The 19,143-nt window shown below is 42.8% G+C and overlaps 1 protein-coding gene across 5 annotated transcripts in view; it reads right to left on the bottom strand.

Annotated features, from left to right (window-relative positions):
- Positions 1–19,143, bottom strand: part of LOC132817023 (myc box-dependent-interacting protein 1) — a 158,301-nt gene that overhangs the window by 34,927 nt on the left and 104,231 nt on the right. For all 5 annotated transcript variants that reach the window (XM_060827014.1, XM_060827016.1, XM_060827018.1 and 2 more), the window contains 3 exons: positions 17,668–17,753; positions 11,698–11,773; positions 9,895–9,950 (listed from right to left, as the gene is read on the bottom strand). In XM_060827014.1, coding sequence (XP_060682997.1) covers positions 9,895–9,950; positions 11,698–11,773; positions 17,668–17,753 — 218 coding nt within the window. The remainder of the gene's footprint in view (positions 1–9,894; positions 9,951–11,697; positions 11,774–17,667; positions 17,754–19,143) is intronic.

Below are 19,143 nucleotides of genomic sequence, written 5' to 3'. Positions count from 1 at the left end.
TTTCCCAGTGAAAATAAACCCAGTTTATCCAATCACCCCTTATAACTAAAACCATCCAGACCAGGCAACATCCTGGTAAACCTTCTTTGCACCCTCTCCAAAACATCCATATCCTTCCAATAGTGTGGCAGCATGTAAATTTCAAGTGTGGCCTAAAGTTTCGTACAGCTGAATATAACTTGCCAACTTTCATATTTGATACCCTAGCCAACAAAGGCAAGTGTGCTATATACCTCCTTGACCACCTTATCAGAGGAGAGAAGAGGAGGCGAAGCGAGGGCTGCCGGGAAGGGTAAGTTTTCCCGCATTAAAAGGGACTTACCTCTGAAGTCGAGCCTCCATTTGCTGAGAGGTGCGAGGGAAGAGCGAAGGACTTCTGGTAAGTCATATCTGTGTGTTGCGTTACCCGAAACACTACTCTGGTAGTGTCTCCCACCCATCCTCCTCCTCTAACCAAAACAAAAGCAAACCAATCTGTGTGCCAGATTGATAAGGTAACGAGTATTTTTTTTATTCCTTATTTTTCATCACTCTCTTTGGGAATTTAGAATAGTGGGAATGGAGGTTAGGGCAGTTGAATGCTCCTCCTGCAGAATGTGGGAGGTAAGGGTCAGCCAAAATGTCGAATTTCCTGTTCCTTGGATGCTGCGCTTTTCCAGCAACACATTTTCAGCTCTGATCTCCAGCATCGGCAGACCTCACTTTCTCCAGGTAAGGGTCACCACTAGTGTCCCTGCTGACTACATCTGCGGGAAACGCACCCAACTCCAGCTCCTTGAAAACCGCTTTAGGGAACTGGAGCTGGATGAACTTCGGATCATTCGGGAGGCAGAGGGAGTTATTGAGGGGAGTTACAGGGAGGTCATCACTCCTAAGGTACAAAAAAAAAGGCAAATGGATTACAGTTAGGGGATGGAAAGGGAACTGGCTGGCAGTGCAGGGATCCCCTGTGGCCATTCCCCTCAACAATACGCATACCGTTTTGGATACTGTTGGGGGGAATAACTTACCAGGGGAAAGCAGTGGGGTACAGGGCTCTGGCACAGAGTCTGTCCCTGCTGCTCAGAAGGGAAGGGGTAAGAGGAGCAGAGTCATCATGGGGGACTCCACAGATAGGGGGACAGATAGGAGATTCTGTGGGGACGAGAGACTCTCACGGTTGGTTGTTGCCTCCCAGGTGCCAGAGTTCGTGATGTCTCTGATCGTGCTTTTAGGGTCCTTAAGGGGGAGGGGGAGCAGCCCCAAGTCGTGGTCCACATAGGCACCAATGACAGGTAGGAAGAGAAATGGGGATTTAAGGCAGAAATTCAGAGAGCTAGGAAAAACATAGTTATTGCCTCTGGTTTGTTGCCCGTGCCATGTGCTAGTGAGGCAAGAAATAGGGAGCGAGAGGAGTTGAACACGTGGCAACAGGGATGGTGCAGGAGGGTGGGTTTTGGATTCTTGGATAATTGGGGCTCTTTCTGGGGTAGGTGGGACCTCTACAAGCAGGATGGTCTTCATCTGAACCAGAGGGGTAACAATATCCTGGGGGGGGAATTCATTAAGGCTATTGGGGTGTGTTTAAACTAATCCAGCAGAGGGATGGGGACCAAAATTGTAGTTCAAGTATAGAAAAGGTTGAGAGTAGGGAAGTCCAAAATCAAGTTTCAGGGACGCAAGATGGCACCGACAAGCAAGAAGTTGGTTTAAAGTGTGTTTACTTCAACGCCAGGAGCATCCGGAAAAAGGTGGGTGAGGTTGCAGCATGGGTTGGTATCCAGGACTTTGAAGTTACGGCCATTTCAGAGACATGGATAGAGCCGGGACAAGAATGGCTGTTGCAGGTTCCAGGGATAGCTGGTCGTCCACCAACTAGCCACGAAACGACACGACCAGCTATCCCTAGTAGCCACACACTCAGACAACAAGCAACATGAATTCGACTGGGAAAACACTACTATCATAGGGCAAGCCAGACAGAACAGCCAGGGAATTCCTAGAGGCATGGCATTCATCCACAAACTCCAACAACAAACACATCGACCTGGACCCAATATACCAACCACTACAGCGGACAGCTGAAACTGACATCCGGAAGCGGCAAGGACAGACCACTATAAATACCAGAAGAAACATCAAAGAAGCGCTTCGCAGGAGGCTCCACAGCACTGATGATGTCTCCTAGCCAGGGGACGAAACGTTTGCAACTAAAACTTCCAGCTCGGCGAACAGAACCACTACAACAAGCACCCGAGCTACAAATCTTGGCACAAACTTTAATCTATTATGTTATTAGTTAATTATTAAACAAGTCTAAATCCACCTGACAGGGGCAGCAGTGGCTAGCACTGCTGCCTCATAGCACCAGGGACCCAGGTTCGATTCCCACATGGGGCAAGTGTGTGTGGAGTCTGCACATTCTCCCTGTGTCTGCGTGGGTTTCCTCCAGGTGCTCTGGTTTCCTCCCACAATCCAAAGATGTGCAGGTTAGGTGAATTGGCCATGCTAAATTGCCCAGGAGAAAGTGAGGACTGCAGATGCTGGAGATCAGAGATGAAAAATATGTTGCTGGAAAAGCGCAGGTCAGGCAGCATCCAAGGAGGAGAATCGACGTTACGGGCATAAGCCGAAACATCGATTCTCCTGCTCTTTAGATGCTGCCTGACCTACTGCACTTTTCCAGCAACACATTTTTCACGCTAAATTGCCTAGTGTTAGGTGCATTAGTCAAAGGTAAATATAAGGGGATGGGTTATTCTTCGGAGAGTCAGTGTAGACTTGCTAGGCCGAAGGGCCTGTTTCCACACTGTAGGGAATCTAATCTAATGAGTGTTCACACCCACTCAATTCATCACCAACTTTAGTCCCGACGTCCAAATCATTGTTAAAAATTGCAAACAGCTGGGGTCCCAAGCATTGATCCTTGGAGCATCTCATTAGTCACAGTCAGTCAACCCAAGAATGACCGTTTTCTCACTGTTAACCCGTTTCCAATCCATGCTAACATTTGACCATTGTTCATTCTAACTTTGCTTACTCAAGGCCTAATCAAAATTCTTCTGAAAATCCAAAGAGACACCACATAACTGGCCCATGGGATTTAATCAAACTTTAAATCTCACCAATCTCTCATGTACTGAGATTTTATTATTTTTTAAAATTTTTTTTATTTTTCTTTACAATCTATTCCTCATTCTTAGTCCCTTGATATTCCCATTTCTAGGAATTCTATTTCATTCTCTTTGAAGACAGTATATTTAGTTTCTCTACCATCTTATAATTACTCATTATAAATGTTCCTGTCTGACTGCAAACTGCCTACATTGGCCTTAGTTGATATTTTCCTTTCCACATGCCTATTGAAGCTATGATGTTTCTTGCTAACTTACATTCATGCTCAAGTTTCGCTCAGTTTCCTGACCTTGCTTTGCAGGATTTATTCAGGAATGAAATTGTTTACTTTCCACAGAGAATTTTGAAATTAAACTCTGCTCTTCAATGGTTGCGGAAACAATTAAAATTCAAAACTTGTGATCAAAGGAGGTTTCTTAAAAGTGGATACAAGAGTGGGTAAATGAAATGGAAGCAGATATCAGCCACAATTTAAACTGAATGAGAGACAAAAAAACTGCAGATGCTAGAATCCAAGGTAGATAATCAACACGCTGGAAGAACACAGCAAGCCAAGCAGCATCAGGTGGAAAAAGTCAACATTCTGGGTGCAACCCTTCTTCAGGACTGAGGGTGGGGGGAGGGTGGTGAGGTGAGGATAGGTGAAGATAGATAGAGGGTATGACCTGGTTGGTCAATGGAAGGAATGAATTCGGTTGGTGGCTAGAAGGAAGGGTTGTGAGAGGAATGGAAGGGAGAGGTGGGGTTGGGAAGGGAGTCAGGGAATGGGAAAGGTGGTTATTTAAAATTGGAGAACTTAAATGTTTACTCCTCCAGGCTGTAGACTGCTAAAGGTGGGAGATGGGGTGTTATTCCTCCAATTTATGATCTGATTCATTGCAGCAATGGAGGCGTCCAAGGATAGTCACGTTGGAAAGGGAGTGGGAAGGTAAATTCAAATAGGCGGTAACTAGGAGGTCTGGTCGGCCCCTGCGGGCCTCGCTGAGATGCTTGGTGAAACATTCCCTTTGTTTGCGTTTGGTCTGCCCAATGTTGAGGACAACATGGGTTCAAAAGGTCCACACCTGATCCCAGATATTTGGAGAACCTTCTGCAGCAATTCCAGATATGCCCTCCTGTTTTTTGTTAAAAATAATTCAGAACCAATAAATTGTTTCGAACTAGGTGAAACGAGAGAAGACAAGTTCACAATGTCCCATGGATTTAAACACCAAAAGCAAATGTTACTTTAGTCAGAATAGTAAAGCAAACGGCACCGTTTGTCTTCTACGACTTAGAATTCACAAAGTAAATGTGAATTAAGAAAACCATGGTTGAACACACAACACATTAAATGAGATGCTAGCAGGACAGATCCCACGGATTTCTTAGCAATCGACCCAAACAGTGATCCATGAGTTACAACATTTAATATGAACACCATTTCTTTCCCTAGGCAATTCTTCTACCAAAAGATTTGGCTTCTGAATTTCCTTAAAAAGGTTGCTCCAACTCAAATTGCCTTAATTAATGTTCACCTCTCCGATGACTCAAACAAAAAGTGAAGAAACTTAGGTCTAGCAGTACCCATGGTGAAAGTAACAGTCTAATCTGCCTCTCCAAACACTTTCAAAGGTGTCTCTTCACACCTCTTCTCACAGATGGTGCTATCCTGAGTTTCTCCAGTATATTTTCCTCAATGGTTTAATCTCTTTTCCAGAAAGTGGATCCCTCCAAAATACAATTCTAATCCTTGCATGCCCAATTAGCTTCACCAATTTATCATGTTTTTTTTCCAAACTCTAGCATATCTGTGCACAGATCTAAAAAAAAAGGTTCACAAGGCTTCTGAGCCATAACCACAAGTCACGTTCTGCTGCCTTCTCAATGTCCTCGGGCTTCAAGTCCCAAAGGGAACCAAATAGCACTGCCTGGAGCATCCTTCTCCTCCTAAGAATAATGAAATTAGCCATGAAAGATTACAGTTTAATTGGTTAATAGGGTAATAAATAGAAGATTGATTGACTATATTATGCAAAGATAACTTAAAACACATTCCTCAGAGGATTAAGGATCAATTCAGAGGTAGCTTTGAAATGATCAATTGTTAAAATGGATTCCAGAAAAGATAACATCTTATTGAAGAGATGCACCTTTTCTCCTTTTTGCATACTATGTTCCTTACAGTTGAGAGAAAGTGGAGTTGACATCGAGCCCAATGACCCTTCTTCAGAACATTGAAGAAGCATCTCTTGACCCAAAACATTCACTCTGCTTTCTCTCTACAGACACTGTCTGTAAATCACTCTAGTAATTTCTATTGTTGTTTCTGATCTTCAGCATCTGCAGTTCTTTGGTCCACTTTCTTTAAAGTGTTCTTTGGAGGCCTTAAAAGACAGAACAAGGCAGAAAGCCACTCTGTAGAATTAGACAGAAGCGGATTCCATGTGCAGCATCATTAAGTGCCTTGTTTCCCCTTCTGTGAACAGAAGGAAGTTGACTTAACTGTCAAATGTTAACATAGCAGCTCGTTGAGAATACCTTGATTTATGATAATGTTAGGTATGCATTTCCCTCTCCTCCCAAAATAACCAGACTGCTACACTAAGATATGAGCCCTTCTTTCCCATATGATCACTACGTCCCTCAGATTTTCCTGTTCACTGTATTCTCAGCATTCAAGAGACCACTCACTTTTTGTACCATAATCGGAAAGAAAGTAAGTTGGACTGCTATACTGCTAAAAGCATCAAAAAAGTTTTTGAAACTTGAAGATCAAGTGGTACTATGTTATGTGTACTTTAGGCGCATGTTACATTTTGGAGCAACAAGTTATTTTTTGTGACAGCTTGATACCAAGAGTCTTTGAGTTGAGGAAAAATTGCATGACAACAGCCTTAGATCTGGTCCAGCTACAAATTATCAGAGACCTGAGATGCGTACTCAGACATCTAAAAGACTACTAACAAGAAACATCTGCCACCGCCTGAGTCAAAAAGCCAAAACATGACAAAGTAACAAAGCCTGATCACCTATTGAATCAAACATCTGCTCTGGGTCATCATCTTGAAACAAGCCAAGAGAACTGAAGAACAAAAAAAAACTCGTCCCACGTTGTAGTCTGGATTCTAACTACAAAATTTGCTCTCTAAGTCACCCATCATGAATATTTTTCCACCTGTAACCAGAGTTCCTTCTAATATTCCGATTGGTTTCGTGGACAACCGAGGCCTGTGCCTGGCTTCTGGACTGGAGATCAATGCCATGAGCGGTGTGCCATGACAGGATGGCCATGTGTGGAATAGTCAAGTGGCTGCTCACACACAAGTAGTCTGGAGAGAACATTGTTCAGAACACTTGGGTCAAGCTCTGCTTTGGTCTGTTTTATTTGTGAATGTGAGCCTATATTTAGGGTTTTACAAAAGGTATTAACTTAATTTGTACACAATGAACAAACCATTTCTTGTTGGCCATTTGTTAAAAAGAGAGTTTATAATAAGCAGTTACTTTACTGGTAATCATAAAACCCAGTGTGAATTTGGTCCCAAACAGCAGTCAGGCAGATAAATTAACCATCTTCATAGTTTAATTGGATTGTTACATTTTTTGGAACAGTTTGTGAAAAAGTGGGGTTCTATTATCAATGTACTCTTCCCAATGAATTGTAACAAGGACAAGTTTCCTTTTTGTCTCCTTTCACTGGATTGCTATGTTAACCCCAGCCTCACCAAGACATCAATCAGTAGCTTTTGGAACCAAAATAATTCCCTTCACAATTAACTATTAAGCAATCAAGCATCGACTAACTGCACAGCGAAGTTACCAAGAACGTGACTAAGTTTTTCAACAACTAACACGTTCTGCTCAACTTCCTTTGCAGGGGTTGGTAATAGGTAAAATTTGGATTTTTGCAGCACAGAGAAAAAGAAACATTTTCGAAAAGGTTTTAGCTTAACAAAAATTATAAACACTGGTTACAAGCCACACATCTCTACAGCATTAAAAGCAATGATACAATCTCTCTTAGAAGAAATTCTGAAGTAACCCTGTACATCTTATAGCAAACATTGATGTGCTACAACAACTACCAATCACCATACTGCACCATAATCGGTTCACAGCATGCCACTGACCACAAATAATTTCAACCAAGTGTAAATCTCCCACAATACAATCAGTAATAGAACACACATGCAAGGACTGGAGTATAAAACCACATCATGCAAGTGTGGGTCAGCTCAAGTGCTTCTGTTCTTTAAAGGTTAAACATGGTGGTCACAAGTTTCCATCCAGACTGTTCAAAGCAAAGGCACAGGTTAACTAGCAGCCAGACTGGTTCAAATGATTTCATTTGCCTATGAGGGGTCTTTGAGAAGCCAGAATCAATTCCTGATTAGTAGTGGAGTCCTCTGTACAACCCAAGTTAGATAAGGTTACCTCCAGTCTGGCAACAGGCCCTTCAGCCCAACAAGTCCACACTGACCCTCCAAAGAGCAACCCACCCAGACCCATTCCCCTACATTTACCCCTGACTGATGCGCCTAACACTATGGGCAATTTAGCATCTTTGAACTGTGGGAAGAAACCAAAGAACCCGGAGGAAACCCATGCAGACATGGGGAGAATGTTAAAATTCCATGTTAAAACCTATGGATGGCACGGTGTCAGAATGGTTAACACTACTGCTTCACAGCGCCAGAGACCTGGGTTCAATTCCCTCAGGCGACTCTTCGTGTGGAGTTTGCACGTTCTCCCTGTGTCTGCATGGATTTCCTCCGGGTGCTCTGGTTTCCTCCCACAATCCAAAAATGTGCAGGTTGGGTGAATTGGCCACGCTAAACTGCCCATGTAGGGGAATGGGTCTGGGTGGGTCGCTCTTCGGCGGGTCGGTGCGGACTTGTTGGGCCGAAATAATCTAATCTATCTATCCACAGACAGTTGATTGAGGCAGGAATTGAACCCAGCTCCCTGGTGGTGTGAGGCGGCAGTGCTAGCCACTGAGCCACCATGCTGCCCAAATTATTTAAAGCAAATGAATGAAATCAACACAATTGTGCTTATGTGTACAGAGGAAACTAAAATATGCAAAGCAAATCTGCACCACACCGAATATAGCATAGATGATACAAAATCAAGTTACTGGAATAAGTCAGGTCTGGCAGCATCTGTGGAAAGAAAGCAGGGTTAACATATCGGATTCAATGACCTTTCTTCAGAACTGATAACAGGGAGGAATCAACTAGGAGAAAGTGAGGACTGCCGATGCTGGAGATCAGAGTCAAGAGTGTGACGCTGGAAAAGCACAGATCAGGCAGCATCCAAGGAGGAGAATCAACATTTCGGGTATACACCCTTCATCAGGTAGGAAAAGACCTGGGGTTTTGGGGAGGAAGTGGGGCCTTAATGGGGGCACAGCCAATCCATTTTCACCTCCTTATGGTCCTCATTATCAGCTTGCTCCCCCCCCCCAACATGTGCGCTCACATACACACCAAGAACAGCAATAATTTAAGGCAGTAGCTTACCTTCAACTACAAGGGTTATCAGACATGGACAACAAAGGCTGGCCTTTAAGGTTCAGTGGTTAGCACTGCTGCTTCATAGCACTAGGGACCCAGGTTTGATTCCTGCCTTGGGTGAGTTTGTATGGAATTTGCACATTCTCCCCGTGTGTGTGTGTGGATTTCCTCCAGGGTGCTCCGGTTTCCTCTCACCATCTAAAAAGGTGAATTGGCCGTGCTAAATTGCCAATAGGGTTAGGTGCATTAGCCAGAGGGAAATAGGTCTGGGTGGGTTACTCTTCAAAAGGTCGGTGTGGACTTGTCATCTCTCCCCCACTGCAACCCCCAGGTCATCTCACCTTCATCCCCACCCTACTCTGACCTAATCACCTCCATCCCCACCCCCGTTCACCTATTGTACTCTATGCTACTTTCTCCCCACCCCCAACTTCCCTTATTAACTCTCCACCCTGCTTCTATTCCTGATGAAGGGCTTTTGCCCGAATCATCGATTTTCCTGCTCCTCAGATGCTGCCTGACGTGCTGTGCTTTTCCAGCACTACTCTAATCTAGACTCTGGTTTCCAGCATCTGCAGTCCTGGTTTTTACCTAGGACTCCGTGCTGTCAGGTTTTCCAGTGCAATGCTGCTAGCTATGAATGTATTTTCCCCTACTGCCCCTCAAAGAGACAATAAAAATTGCCAAGTGTTGGCAGACACAAATATCCAATCAAACAGCTTTAAGGATCTGCAAACTACAATGCAAACACAGCATGGTGCTATATTACTACAATATTCATAAAACAGTTTAAAGCCAGTCTTCCAGGTGAAAAATAGCAAAGTGCAGCCCTGCCTATAGAGTGGTCATTGCACCATTTCAGAGAGCAGGGCAGTTTTGCATTGGCGCCCCAGCCAAACTTTATGCCTCATTCTTCAGGCCATCATTACATGGTGTGTGGCAGATTAATATACATAATTTGGGTGCCATGTTTCCTATATTTCAAGAGTACTTTACCGAAAGTTCCCTGCAAGATACCATGAAAATACAAGTCTACTATTTTTCTAAGCAGGATTGACAACGCCATTCCTAATGCAGAACACTTGAGTCTCTGAGGAGGTTAGCTACCTCTGCAGACCAGAAGTCAAATCCAAAGGCAAGTTTAGCAATGGAGGCAAGAGACCATATTGTTCATATTTTCACAAGATCAAAGCAAAAATATTCAAAAGAAGTCCTCAAAGCAAATAAAGGAAATACTCTTAAAAACAACTTCACATCTTAGTGCACCCTTGATTAGACGAACCTGTCCATGTATTGCAGTTCCAGTTGGTTCATCACGGATCCGAGATTTTGGTTCAGCTGTGAAGGAAAGAAAGAAAAAAAGGAATGAGTCATCAGGATGGAGAACATCACATGGGGGATGATACAGCTAACAAGGAAGCAGTGTTTCTTTGCCACAAGTGTCACTGGAATATGCAACTCTACGCTACCTGTAGTGATTGACAGAAACAACTTGGATGAGTAAATGGGAAGCTAGATAAGCACAAGGGAGAAAGGCTTAGCTGGGGGAAGAGATTAAGTCAGTAAAAATTACTCACGGCAGTTAGTTCAGGTGGCTGGTTTCCAATGCAGACAATGGCATGGTTGAATACCTGTACTGATTGAGGTCACAGTGAAGTTCCCACCTTGTTAATTGCTCCCCTAACCTTTAGTGTTATGACTTTTAAGGTTAAACCAGTTGTCTCTCTCAAATGAGACAGCAGCCCTGTGTCCTCTGGGACTATGCTGACGTTTACTATTACTGACATGGAGTGATGGAGCTTAATGCCTCATCTCTATGCCAGAAATGAACACCACATTTAAACCAGTCCTCTAGGGGAGGTGATGAAGGGAAACAAGGACACACCAACCACAGAATCGGAGCAATAGCAGGAGAGCATCACAGAATACCAGATTGTGTTTTGCAATTCTCTGCAGCAATGTGGCTACAATGACCTGAACAGCTTCGGATCCACAATGGAAATTGCGTTCAAGAAAATTAAGTATATTATTCCACATGCTAAGGCCAGACAAGTTATTGAACGATTGTCAGTCACATTCAAACTGTCAAGTTTGTGCAATGGTAACACTATTTAATCAAACAAAACAAAGTCAACTATTGGGATAATTTGCTTTTGTGTAAGCATTTCGCTCATGCCAACCAACCAGACCAATCCTAAACAAAGTTTCTCCCAACAAACACATTTTGATAAAATCTAAAGCAATAACTAATTAAAAATACAATTCACATTCTTGGCTGCACGCTCTACTGTGACATCTTGTCAATTTTAATTTGATACTGCATAATCATTTGCATGATTTCAATATTGCCAGACTCCAGAATAGATATGCTATGTTAGAATTCATAGCATATGAAGGAGTCCATTCTATCCATGACCCCTCTAAGCTCTTTGAAAGTGCAACCCAACTCACCCCACTCCCCCACCATTCCCTTTAACCTTGCATGTTTTTGCTATCGACTCAATTCTTATTAAAAACTGATCATACACAACTTTTCTATGAATCTCAAACTATTCTTTCATCCCTTGAATCAGCACACTTGAAATTGACGGGCCACTACTTCATCTGCACCTAGTCCATCCTACTCTCGTGATGGCATAATTGAACAAAAATTACTGCTCTTGAAGACCCTTGGGGCAATTTTAAGTAAAATAACATCAAGACAAGAGGAGATATTGGTCAGCTGAACAAAAACTTCAAAATGGAGAATCTGGTCAATGCAGTGTAAGGTGGGAATTCTTCAGCTCAGGGCCTTGGCACCTGAAGGCACAGCTGCCAATTAAAAAGGGACGCTCAAGAGCAGAGAATTACTGAGTGAAGACTTCAGGGTGTCATGGAGCTCATGGAGTTGAGACACAAGGAGGAATGACATGGAAGAATGAGAGCATGGGAATTTAAAACTTATTTTGAGACCAGCAATACAGGATGAGGAAACAAGCCTTCATGCGCTTTAAAACACAGCCAGAGTTTTAGATCACCAAGTTGACAGAACCTACGCTCTTCAAACATTAGAAAAAGTAAAACATCAAGCCGACACATCACATACCTTGCTCATTTCTTTATGAAACGTTTCCTCCAGACCAGCTATATTTTGGAATGTGTTCACATAAAAACCAACACGGCTGTGAAAAGCAAAGAAAGAGACACTCAACAAGAGCAAGGTAGTAAGCAGTTAAGAACAGGATTAATATCACAGATCATTGCAAAGTTTGATTGTTACAACAATTCAAGTGTTTGAATGCAATGACTTCTTAAAATAGTAATAGTTGGAAGTGGAGAAAGTCCAAATATGCAAGTTTAAATGTCATAGAAAGTTTTGGATGTGAGTTTGCTCGCTGAGCTGAAAAGGTTCATTTCCAGACGTTTCGTTACCTTACTTGGTAACATCTTCAGTGGATCTCGTGTAAAGCAATGCTGAAATTTCCTGCTTCCTATTTATATGTTTGGGTTTTTTGGGTGGTGACATCATTTCCTGTGAAGTCACTTCCTGTTCCTTTTCTCAGGGGGTGGCAGATGGCGTCATACGGTTTGTTGATAGAGTTCCGACTGGAATGCCATGCTTCTAGGAATTCTCGTGCGTGTCTCTGTTTGGCTTGTCCTAGGATGTATGTATTGTCCCAGTCGAAGTGGTGTCCTTCCTCATCCGTATGTAAGGATACTAATAAGAGAAGGTCATGTCTTTTTGTGGCTAGTTGGTGTTCATGTAGCCTGGTGGCCAGTTTTCTGCCTGTTCGTCCAATGTAGTGTTTGCTACAGTCCTTGCACAGTATTTTGTATATGACTTAGGTTTGCTCATGGTCTATAGTTTCAAGTTCATTAGCTGCTATTTTAGTGCGTTGGTGGGTTTGTGGACTACCATGATGCCATAGGGTCTGAGTAGTCTGCCAGTCTTTTTTGACATGTCTTTGAAGGAGGGGAGTATGGCTAGGATTTCTGAGCATGTTTTGTCTGCTTGTTTGGGTTTGTTGCTGAGAAATCGGCAGACTGTTTTCATTGGGTACCCATTCTTTTTGAATACATGGTAGAGGTGATTTTTCTCTGCTCTGCATAATTCCTGTGCTGCAATGTGTGTTGGCTCATTGAAATAACGTTCTGATGCAGCTTCATTTGTGGGTGTTGGGATGATTGCTTCTGTAGTTCAATATTTGGTCTATATGTGGTCTTTTTCTGCAGACGTTGGTTTGAAGTTCCCCATTGGCTGCACGCTCTGCTGTGACATCTAGGAATAGCAGTTTGTTGTTGTTTTCCTCCTCTTCAGTGAATTTTATGCCAGTAAGGGTATTATTGATGGTCTTGAAGGTTTCCACTAACTTGTTTCACTTAGTGATGACAGAGGTGTCATCCATGTAGCAGACCCAGAGTTTGGGATGGATGATTGGTAGAGCTGTTTGCTCAAGTCTCTGCATTATTGCCTCCACTAAGAACCCTGAAATCGGAGATCTCATGGGTGTTCCATGGTTTGCCTAAGTTTTGTTGTTGAAGGTGAAGTGGGTGCTAAGGCATAGGTCCACTAGCCTGATGATATTCTCCTTGATCAAGTTAGTGGTGTTTGGTGTGTCTCTTTGAGTCTTCCAATAGTGTAGTCAGTGTTTCCTTGGCCAGGTTAATGGTGGTTGACATAAACAGGGATGTTACGTCAAAGGAGACCATTATTTCATCCTCTTCTATTTTAATGTCTTTGATGGTCTTCAGGAATTCTTGGGTGGAGTGGATGGAGTGGCGTAAGCCTTCTAAGTGTGTTAGCTTTTCGTGTAGCTCCTTGGCCAATCTAAAGTTGGTGTTCCGTGCAAGGACTGTAACAAATACTACATTGGACAAACAGGCAGAAAACTAGCCACCAGATACATGAACACCAACTAGCCACAAAAAGACATGACCCTCTCTCACTAGTATCCTCAAATGATGAGGAAGGACACCACTTCAACTGGGACAATACACCCATTCTAGGACAAGCCAAACAAAGACATCCACAAGAATTCCTAGAAGCACGGCATTCCAACCGGAATTCTATCAACAAACACATGGAGTTAGACCCCATCTACCACCCCCGGAGAAAAAGACCAGGAAGTAATGTCAGAGGAAGTGACATCACCAACCCAAAACAACCCAGACATACAAATAGAAAGCAGGAATCATCAGCAGTGCTTCACCTGGAGACCCACTGAAGATGCTACCTAGCAGCATTTCCAGAGAAACCATCTGGAAATTAACCTTCTAGCGCAGCGAGCAAACCTACATCCTGAACCTCAACCTGAGCTACAAATCTCCTCAAAACTTGCTAATTCAAAGCCGTGGTTAGACCCCACCTGGAAAATCGTACGCAGTTCTGGCTCCACATATTAGGATGGGTATATTAGCCTTCAAGGAAGTTAAGCATAAATCTACAAATTACCTGACCACCATGAGTTATGTCACAAGGTGAGAAGCAATCCCACAAATTTGTATTCCTTGGAGTTCAAATGGTTGATTATAGTCTGATGCAAACATTATGGCAATAATTAAGTTTCAGCCAAATATCCTATTTCCACTCATCAGGGAACATAGGGTTCGGGACTAATACTGGATGAGCCTGGTCTTTCAGGAGTGAAGCTAGGAAATATGCCTTCATGTAAGATTGGTCAGAGCTTGGGATTCTGATCTCACAACTCAAAAGCAGCTCAGCCAACTTAATTTTAAACCAGACTGCTAGATTCTTGGCAACTAGTTAAGGACAAACCAAACAAATCATAGGGCTACGTCAAATACAGTTGCACTAAACTGACAGAATAGGCATGAGGTATTAATGGCCTACTCCTGTACCTCTGCTTTAAGAATAAAGCAGAATGTATAAATTTAACCAACAATCTCAGTAAATGTAGGTATAGATACGAGGATATAAAAGTGCTTGAGATGGACCATTCAAGGTTGGCAAAAGTTTGTATGAGAAAAAGAGGTGAAGGCAAGTCGTGAGGATGATAGGCTGCAGAATATAGAAGGGTTAAGCAAATGCTTAAGTGACACTTCAAGCGCTCATCCAAGTACTTTTTAAAACTTGGTTACTCAAGTCAAATAGCCTCTCAGTGCATCCAGACCCTGGCTACCCTTTTGGGTGAAGAATTTTTTTTCCCTCAACTATCCTCTAAATCTCCTACCTTTCACCTTAAAAGTGTGCCTCCTTGTAATTGATACTTCAATTAAGTGGAACAGCTGCTTTCTATCCAAGCTGTCTATATCCTTCAATCTTATACACCTTTCTCAGCTCCTCCATCAGCCTTCTCTGCTCCAGGGGTGGGGGCAGAGAGGGGAAGGGGAGTTCTTGTTTTGTCACGGTCCTGTTCCTCCCCCAAGCCAGGAGGTAAGGGTTTAAATCCTGCCTACTCCAGAGGTGTTTGATATCACTGGCACGTGGATTAAAAAAAGTACACCACATTTGAAATGAGACTATGGGTCATCCTCTGCATTGGGTTCCATACTTTGGTAACAAAAATCTGCCAGTTTGCCAGATGACAATGGTTAATTTGCTGCAGATCTCTGACAGAAAGAGCCTTCTGATCTCGATGTAGATTTGCTACAAGACAGGTTCATTTTCAGCTATATCCAGAACCTCAATCTGAGATACAAATGTTCTCAAAACTCGCTAACCCTTCTGATCTATTCAGAGTTTAGATGAGAATGGTGCTGGAAAAGCACAGCAGGTCAGGCAGCATCCAAGGAGCAGGAAAATCAAGAATAGAGGCAAGAAGCCTCCAGAGTGGAGAGATAAATTGGGGGGAGGGGGTGACGCTGGGGAGAAGGTAACAGAGTACAATAGGTGCATGGGGGTGGGGATGGAGGTGATAGGTCAGAGGGGAGGGTGGTGCGAATAGGTGAGAAGGGATCTGAAACCAGCTTTGACAAACGGTCAGTTAGACTCGAAACGTCAGCTCTTTTCTCTCCTTACAGATGCTGCCAGGCCTGCTGAAATTTTCCAGCATTTTCTCTTTTGGAGGTGGTAACAGAGATTGGCAGGTAGGACAGGTCATGAGGACAGTGCTGAGCTGGAAGGTTGGAATTGAAGTAAGGTGGGAGGAGGGGAAATGAGGAAACTGGTGAAGTCCACATTGATGCTCTGTCAAAGTGTTCCGAGGTGGAAGATGAGGCGTTTTTCCTCCAGGCATCAGGTGGTGAGGGAGCAGTGGTGGAGGCAGCCCAGGACCTGCATGTCCTCAGTAGAATGGGAGGGGAAGTTGAAGTGTTCGGCCACAGAGCAATGGGGTTGACTGGTGCGGGTGTCCCGGAGAGGTTTCCTAAAGTGCTCTGCAAGGAGGCATCCAGTCTCCCCAATGTAGAGAAGACCACATTGGGAGCAACGGATACAATGAATGACATTGGTGGATCAACTTATCATATAGACAAATAGAATGAAATACTGAAGCATTTTGTCAGGTTCTCCAATCTTACTGGTCAGGGTGTGAGTAACCAGATGATACAGAACTGAAAGCTTGGAAAATTGGTTGGTTATGCAGAAAATAGGGTGCAGGAAGGGGATAAAGAGTCAACAATAAGTGGGAGACAGAGTCCAAAAACAGTAAAGAACAGCTAGGTGATGGAATGGATAACCTTAGCCCAGGTGAATGAATGGCTGTTAATGCAAAGTATTAAAGGCTAAGAACGGGTAGTCTGGAACAGCAGGCATGTGAGAACAGGACCTGGTGCATGGGGGTGGTGGTAAGGGCATGGGAAGAAGGTGCCTCAAGCTCTCAAATACTTTAACTTGAAAGAGTCAACAAGGCTGTAACATTACTCAAGTGAGAAATGAGGTGCAGTTTTTCCAGCTTACATTTTAACAAGTAGTAGTTGCACTGTTGTAAATTTGGAACCAAAAAAAGGGAAGCGTGAGATGAACAGAAGACCACAAGATACAAGTAGTCAAATAACAAATTTCGTGGTGCAAGGCCAAAATGAATTGGCAATGGGACAAGGAACAGAACAAATTGATGAACCTAGAGGTTTACCGGCAGAAAGATGGACAGTTCCCAGCCAAAAGTAAAAACAAGATTAAAAACAAAGCAAAGCTTGCAAAGCAAAAGGAAAATAAGGGAACAGACATTGGGCCTGAAATTGTTCAGTCCAGAAGCAGATAATTTAAAACGATGGTCATGTTCCTCAAAATAATGTTATGCTTTATCAGAATACCAGAGGGAGATGAAGGTTAGAGGTCAGATTGAAACAAGTTGGAGAATTAAAATGATAGCAAGTTTATTGTCACACTTAGGGACCTAGCAAAACTGCTGCATAAAGTGGCCACTCAATTTTCATTTGTTGTCCACTGCATGTCAATCCACATCATAAGCAGTGATTATACTGACCTGTAAGGAATGAATATCACTATCACATGGAAGGAGTGCTACGAACCATGGTCATTCAAGGAGGGTTAAAGAAAGGGTAGTTGTTGCATATCCTGCACTTGGCCAGAAAAGCACTATGGGAAGGGGCTGACCAGGTTCGGGCAGAAGGAATGTCTCTTTCAGAATCTGGAAAGCAGGGAGGAAAGCATGGCCTTTACGACCACATCATTCTTACTTTCAAAAGTTTGTTCTAATGCTACTCGCACCTCTAGAGATCTTTGATTATTCATTGTGCTACTCAACTTCAACATTACCTTTCTGCCACTTACTCTAAATCTCTCCTGTCATCCACTCTCAAACTTACTGACCTGCCTGAACCCTCCCACTTGTACATTGAAAATCCGTAACAGTTGCAACTTTTCACTTCTGAAGAGGAGCCATTGACCTGAAAAGCCAACTTGCTTTCTCTTAGCACAAACACCAACTGAATTTTCCAACATTATTCTTACACATTCAGGCTAGATGTTGCCTGAACTGTAAGTCACTGAGCTTTGAAAATAACAGGGCCAGCATGTCAAAATATTCTTGTAATAAAAGACAAAATGTATATATTTTTTATATCAGAGCTTTGGCCATTCACAAGTGAAATCAACATCAGTTATTTCTCAGTACAATAGGAAAAGCATTCAAAGAATGAACTGACCACTTACCTGTTCCATAGTGATGGCAATTCTTCCTGCAAGTCAATATTAATTTCCTCAAACACTTTCTGGGCTTTTAAAAATTCTTCTTCTGCCTTGAAATGCCAAAAACATTCCAAATAAGCAAAAGGCATTTTAACAATCACGATAGACCAAACACCCAAGTAAAAACATGTGCTAATTTAAAGGTTGAATTTCAATTGCCAGATTTAAAGGTTACACAGGGTAGCAGTTGCCATCAGTTGAGCATTCCAGAAATTCAAACTATGCACCCAACTTATACCTCCCTTGACAACCAAATGCTCTCTCTAACCCCCCCTTTTTTGTTCTGTCAATGAGGAGTTGATCAGCTGTTCCAAACGCATCACCGTCAATCCTGTCACAGACAACATCCCCATTCACATTGCTTTCCCAGATCAATGAGGAACAAGGGCCACAAAAATACTCACTGCTGGTTTTGGGCGAGGCAGGTCAAGTCAATGAAATTTAAAGCATTCAATTTGTGCACTGACTCCATGCTGAATACATGAATTAGATCTGCCTTTTTACAAAGATCTCCACCATCTATAGGGGAAAGTATTCCAAAGACTTCTGTCTCAAATGAGAGATCCCTACCTCTAGATTCATCACAGGAGGAAATTACAAGGTGCATATTGAGGGGTCTGTCCTTTCTATCTTATGCTTCAATCAAGCAGCCTCTTATTTTTCTAAACTATAGCAGATAGAAGTCTGTCTAACCTCATCTCAAATAACCTATCTACTGAGCTATCTCTAAATCGTATCCAATATATTCCATCCTTCCTTAAGCAAGCCAATAATGTACAGAGTATGTCAAATGTGGTCACGCCGAAGGCCTGTACAACTGAAGCTCAACCTTCCTAATTTTAGAGTCAAAGTCAGTTTTATCATCACACTCAGCTTCCTGTTACTAAGCCAATTTTGGCAACAACTTACCAAACTACCTTGGATTCCATTTGCTTACTTTCCTGGTTTATTCCTACCACCCCTTTGAATAATACTACCACATTAGCTATCCTCTCAGCCTCTGGTACCTCTCCTGGAGCCAGAGAGGATTTGAAAAATTAATATCAGGGACCCTATAATCTCCTTTGTCTTTACACTCGCCTGGGAAACATCTCATCTGTGCCTGGGTATTTATCTAACTTTAAGCCCATTAAAGTTACAATAAAAACCACCAATGCATTTCCTCAATGTTGATTTGGTCAAAAATTTCACAGTCACCCTCCCTGACTTCTGTACCCATGTCATTTTTCTCTATCATAAAGAGAAATGTAAAGTACTAATTTAAAATCTCTCCTGTCTTCCAGCTCCACGCACAATTTTCCACATCAGTCCCTCATGGACCCTCCTCTTCTCCTGAATATTCTCTTGCCCACAATACATTTTTGAAATACCTTGAAGTTTTTAATGCCCCTCTGCCTTTGTAGCATTTTTGTTTAATTAACCCCTAGAGTAACTAGGGAA

Source organism: Hemiscyllium ocellatum, chromosome 7 (assembly GCF_020745735.1).
Source record: "Hemiscyllium ocellatum isolate sHemOce1 chromosome 7, sHemOce1.pat.X.cur, whole genome shotgun sequence".
In the NCBI taxonomy this organism is placed as follows: Eukaryota; Metazoa; Chordata; class Chondrichthyes; order Orectolobiformes; family Hemiscylliidae; genus Hemiscyllium; species Hemiscyllium ocellatum.
The sequence above is the reverse complement of the archived record's forward strand: the minus strand, read 5'-3'. Positions and strand labels throughout refer to the sequence as shown.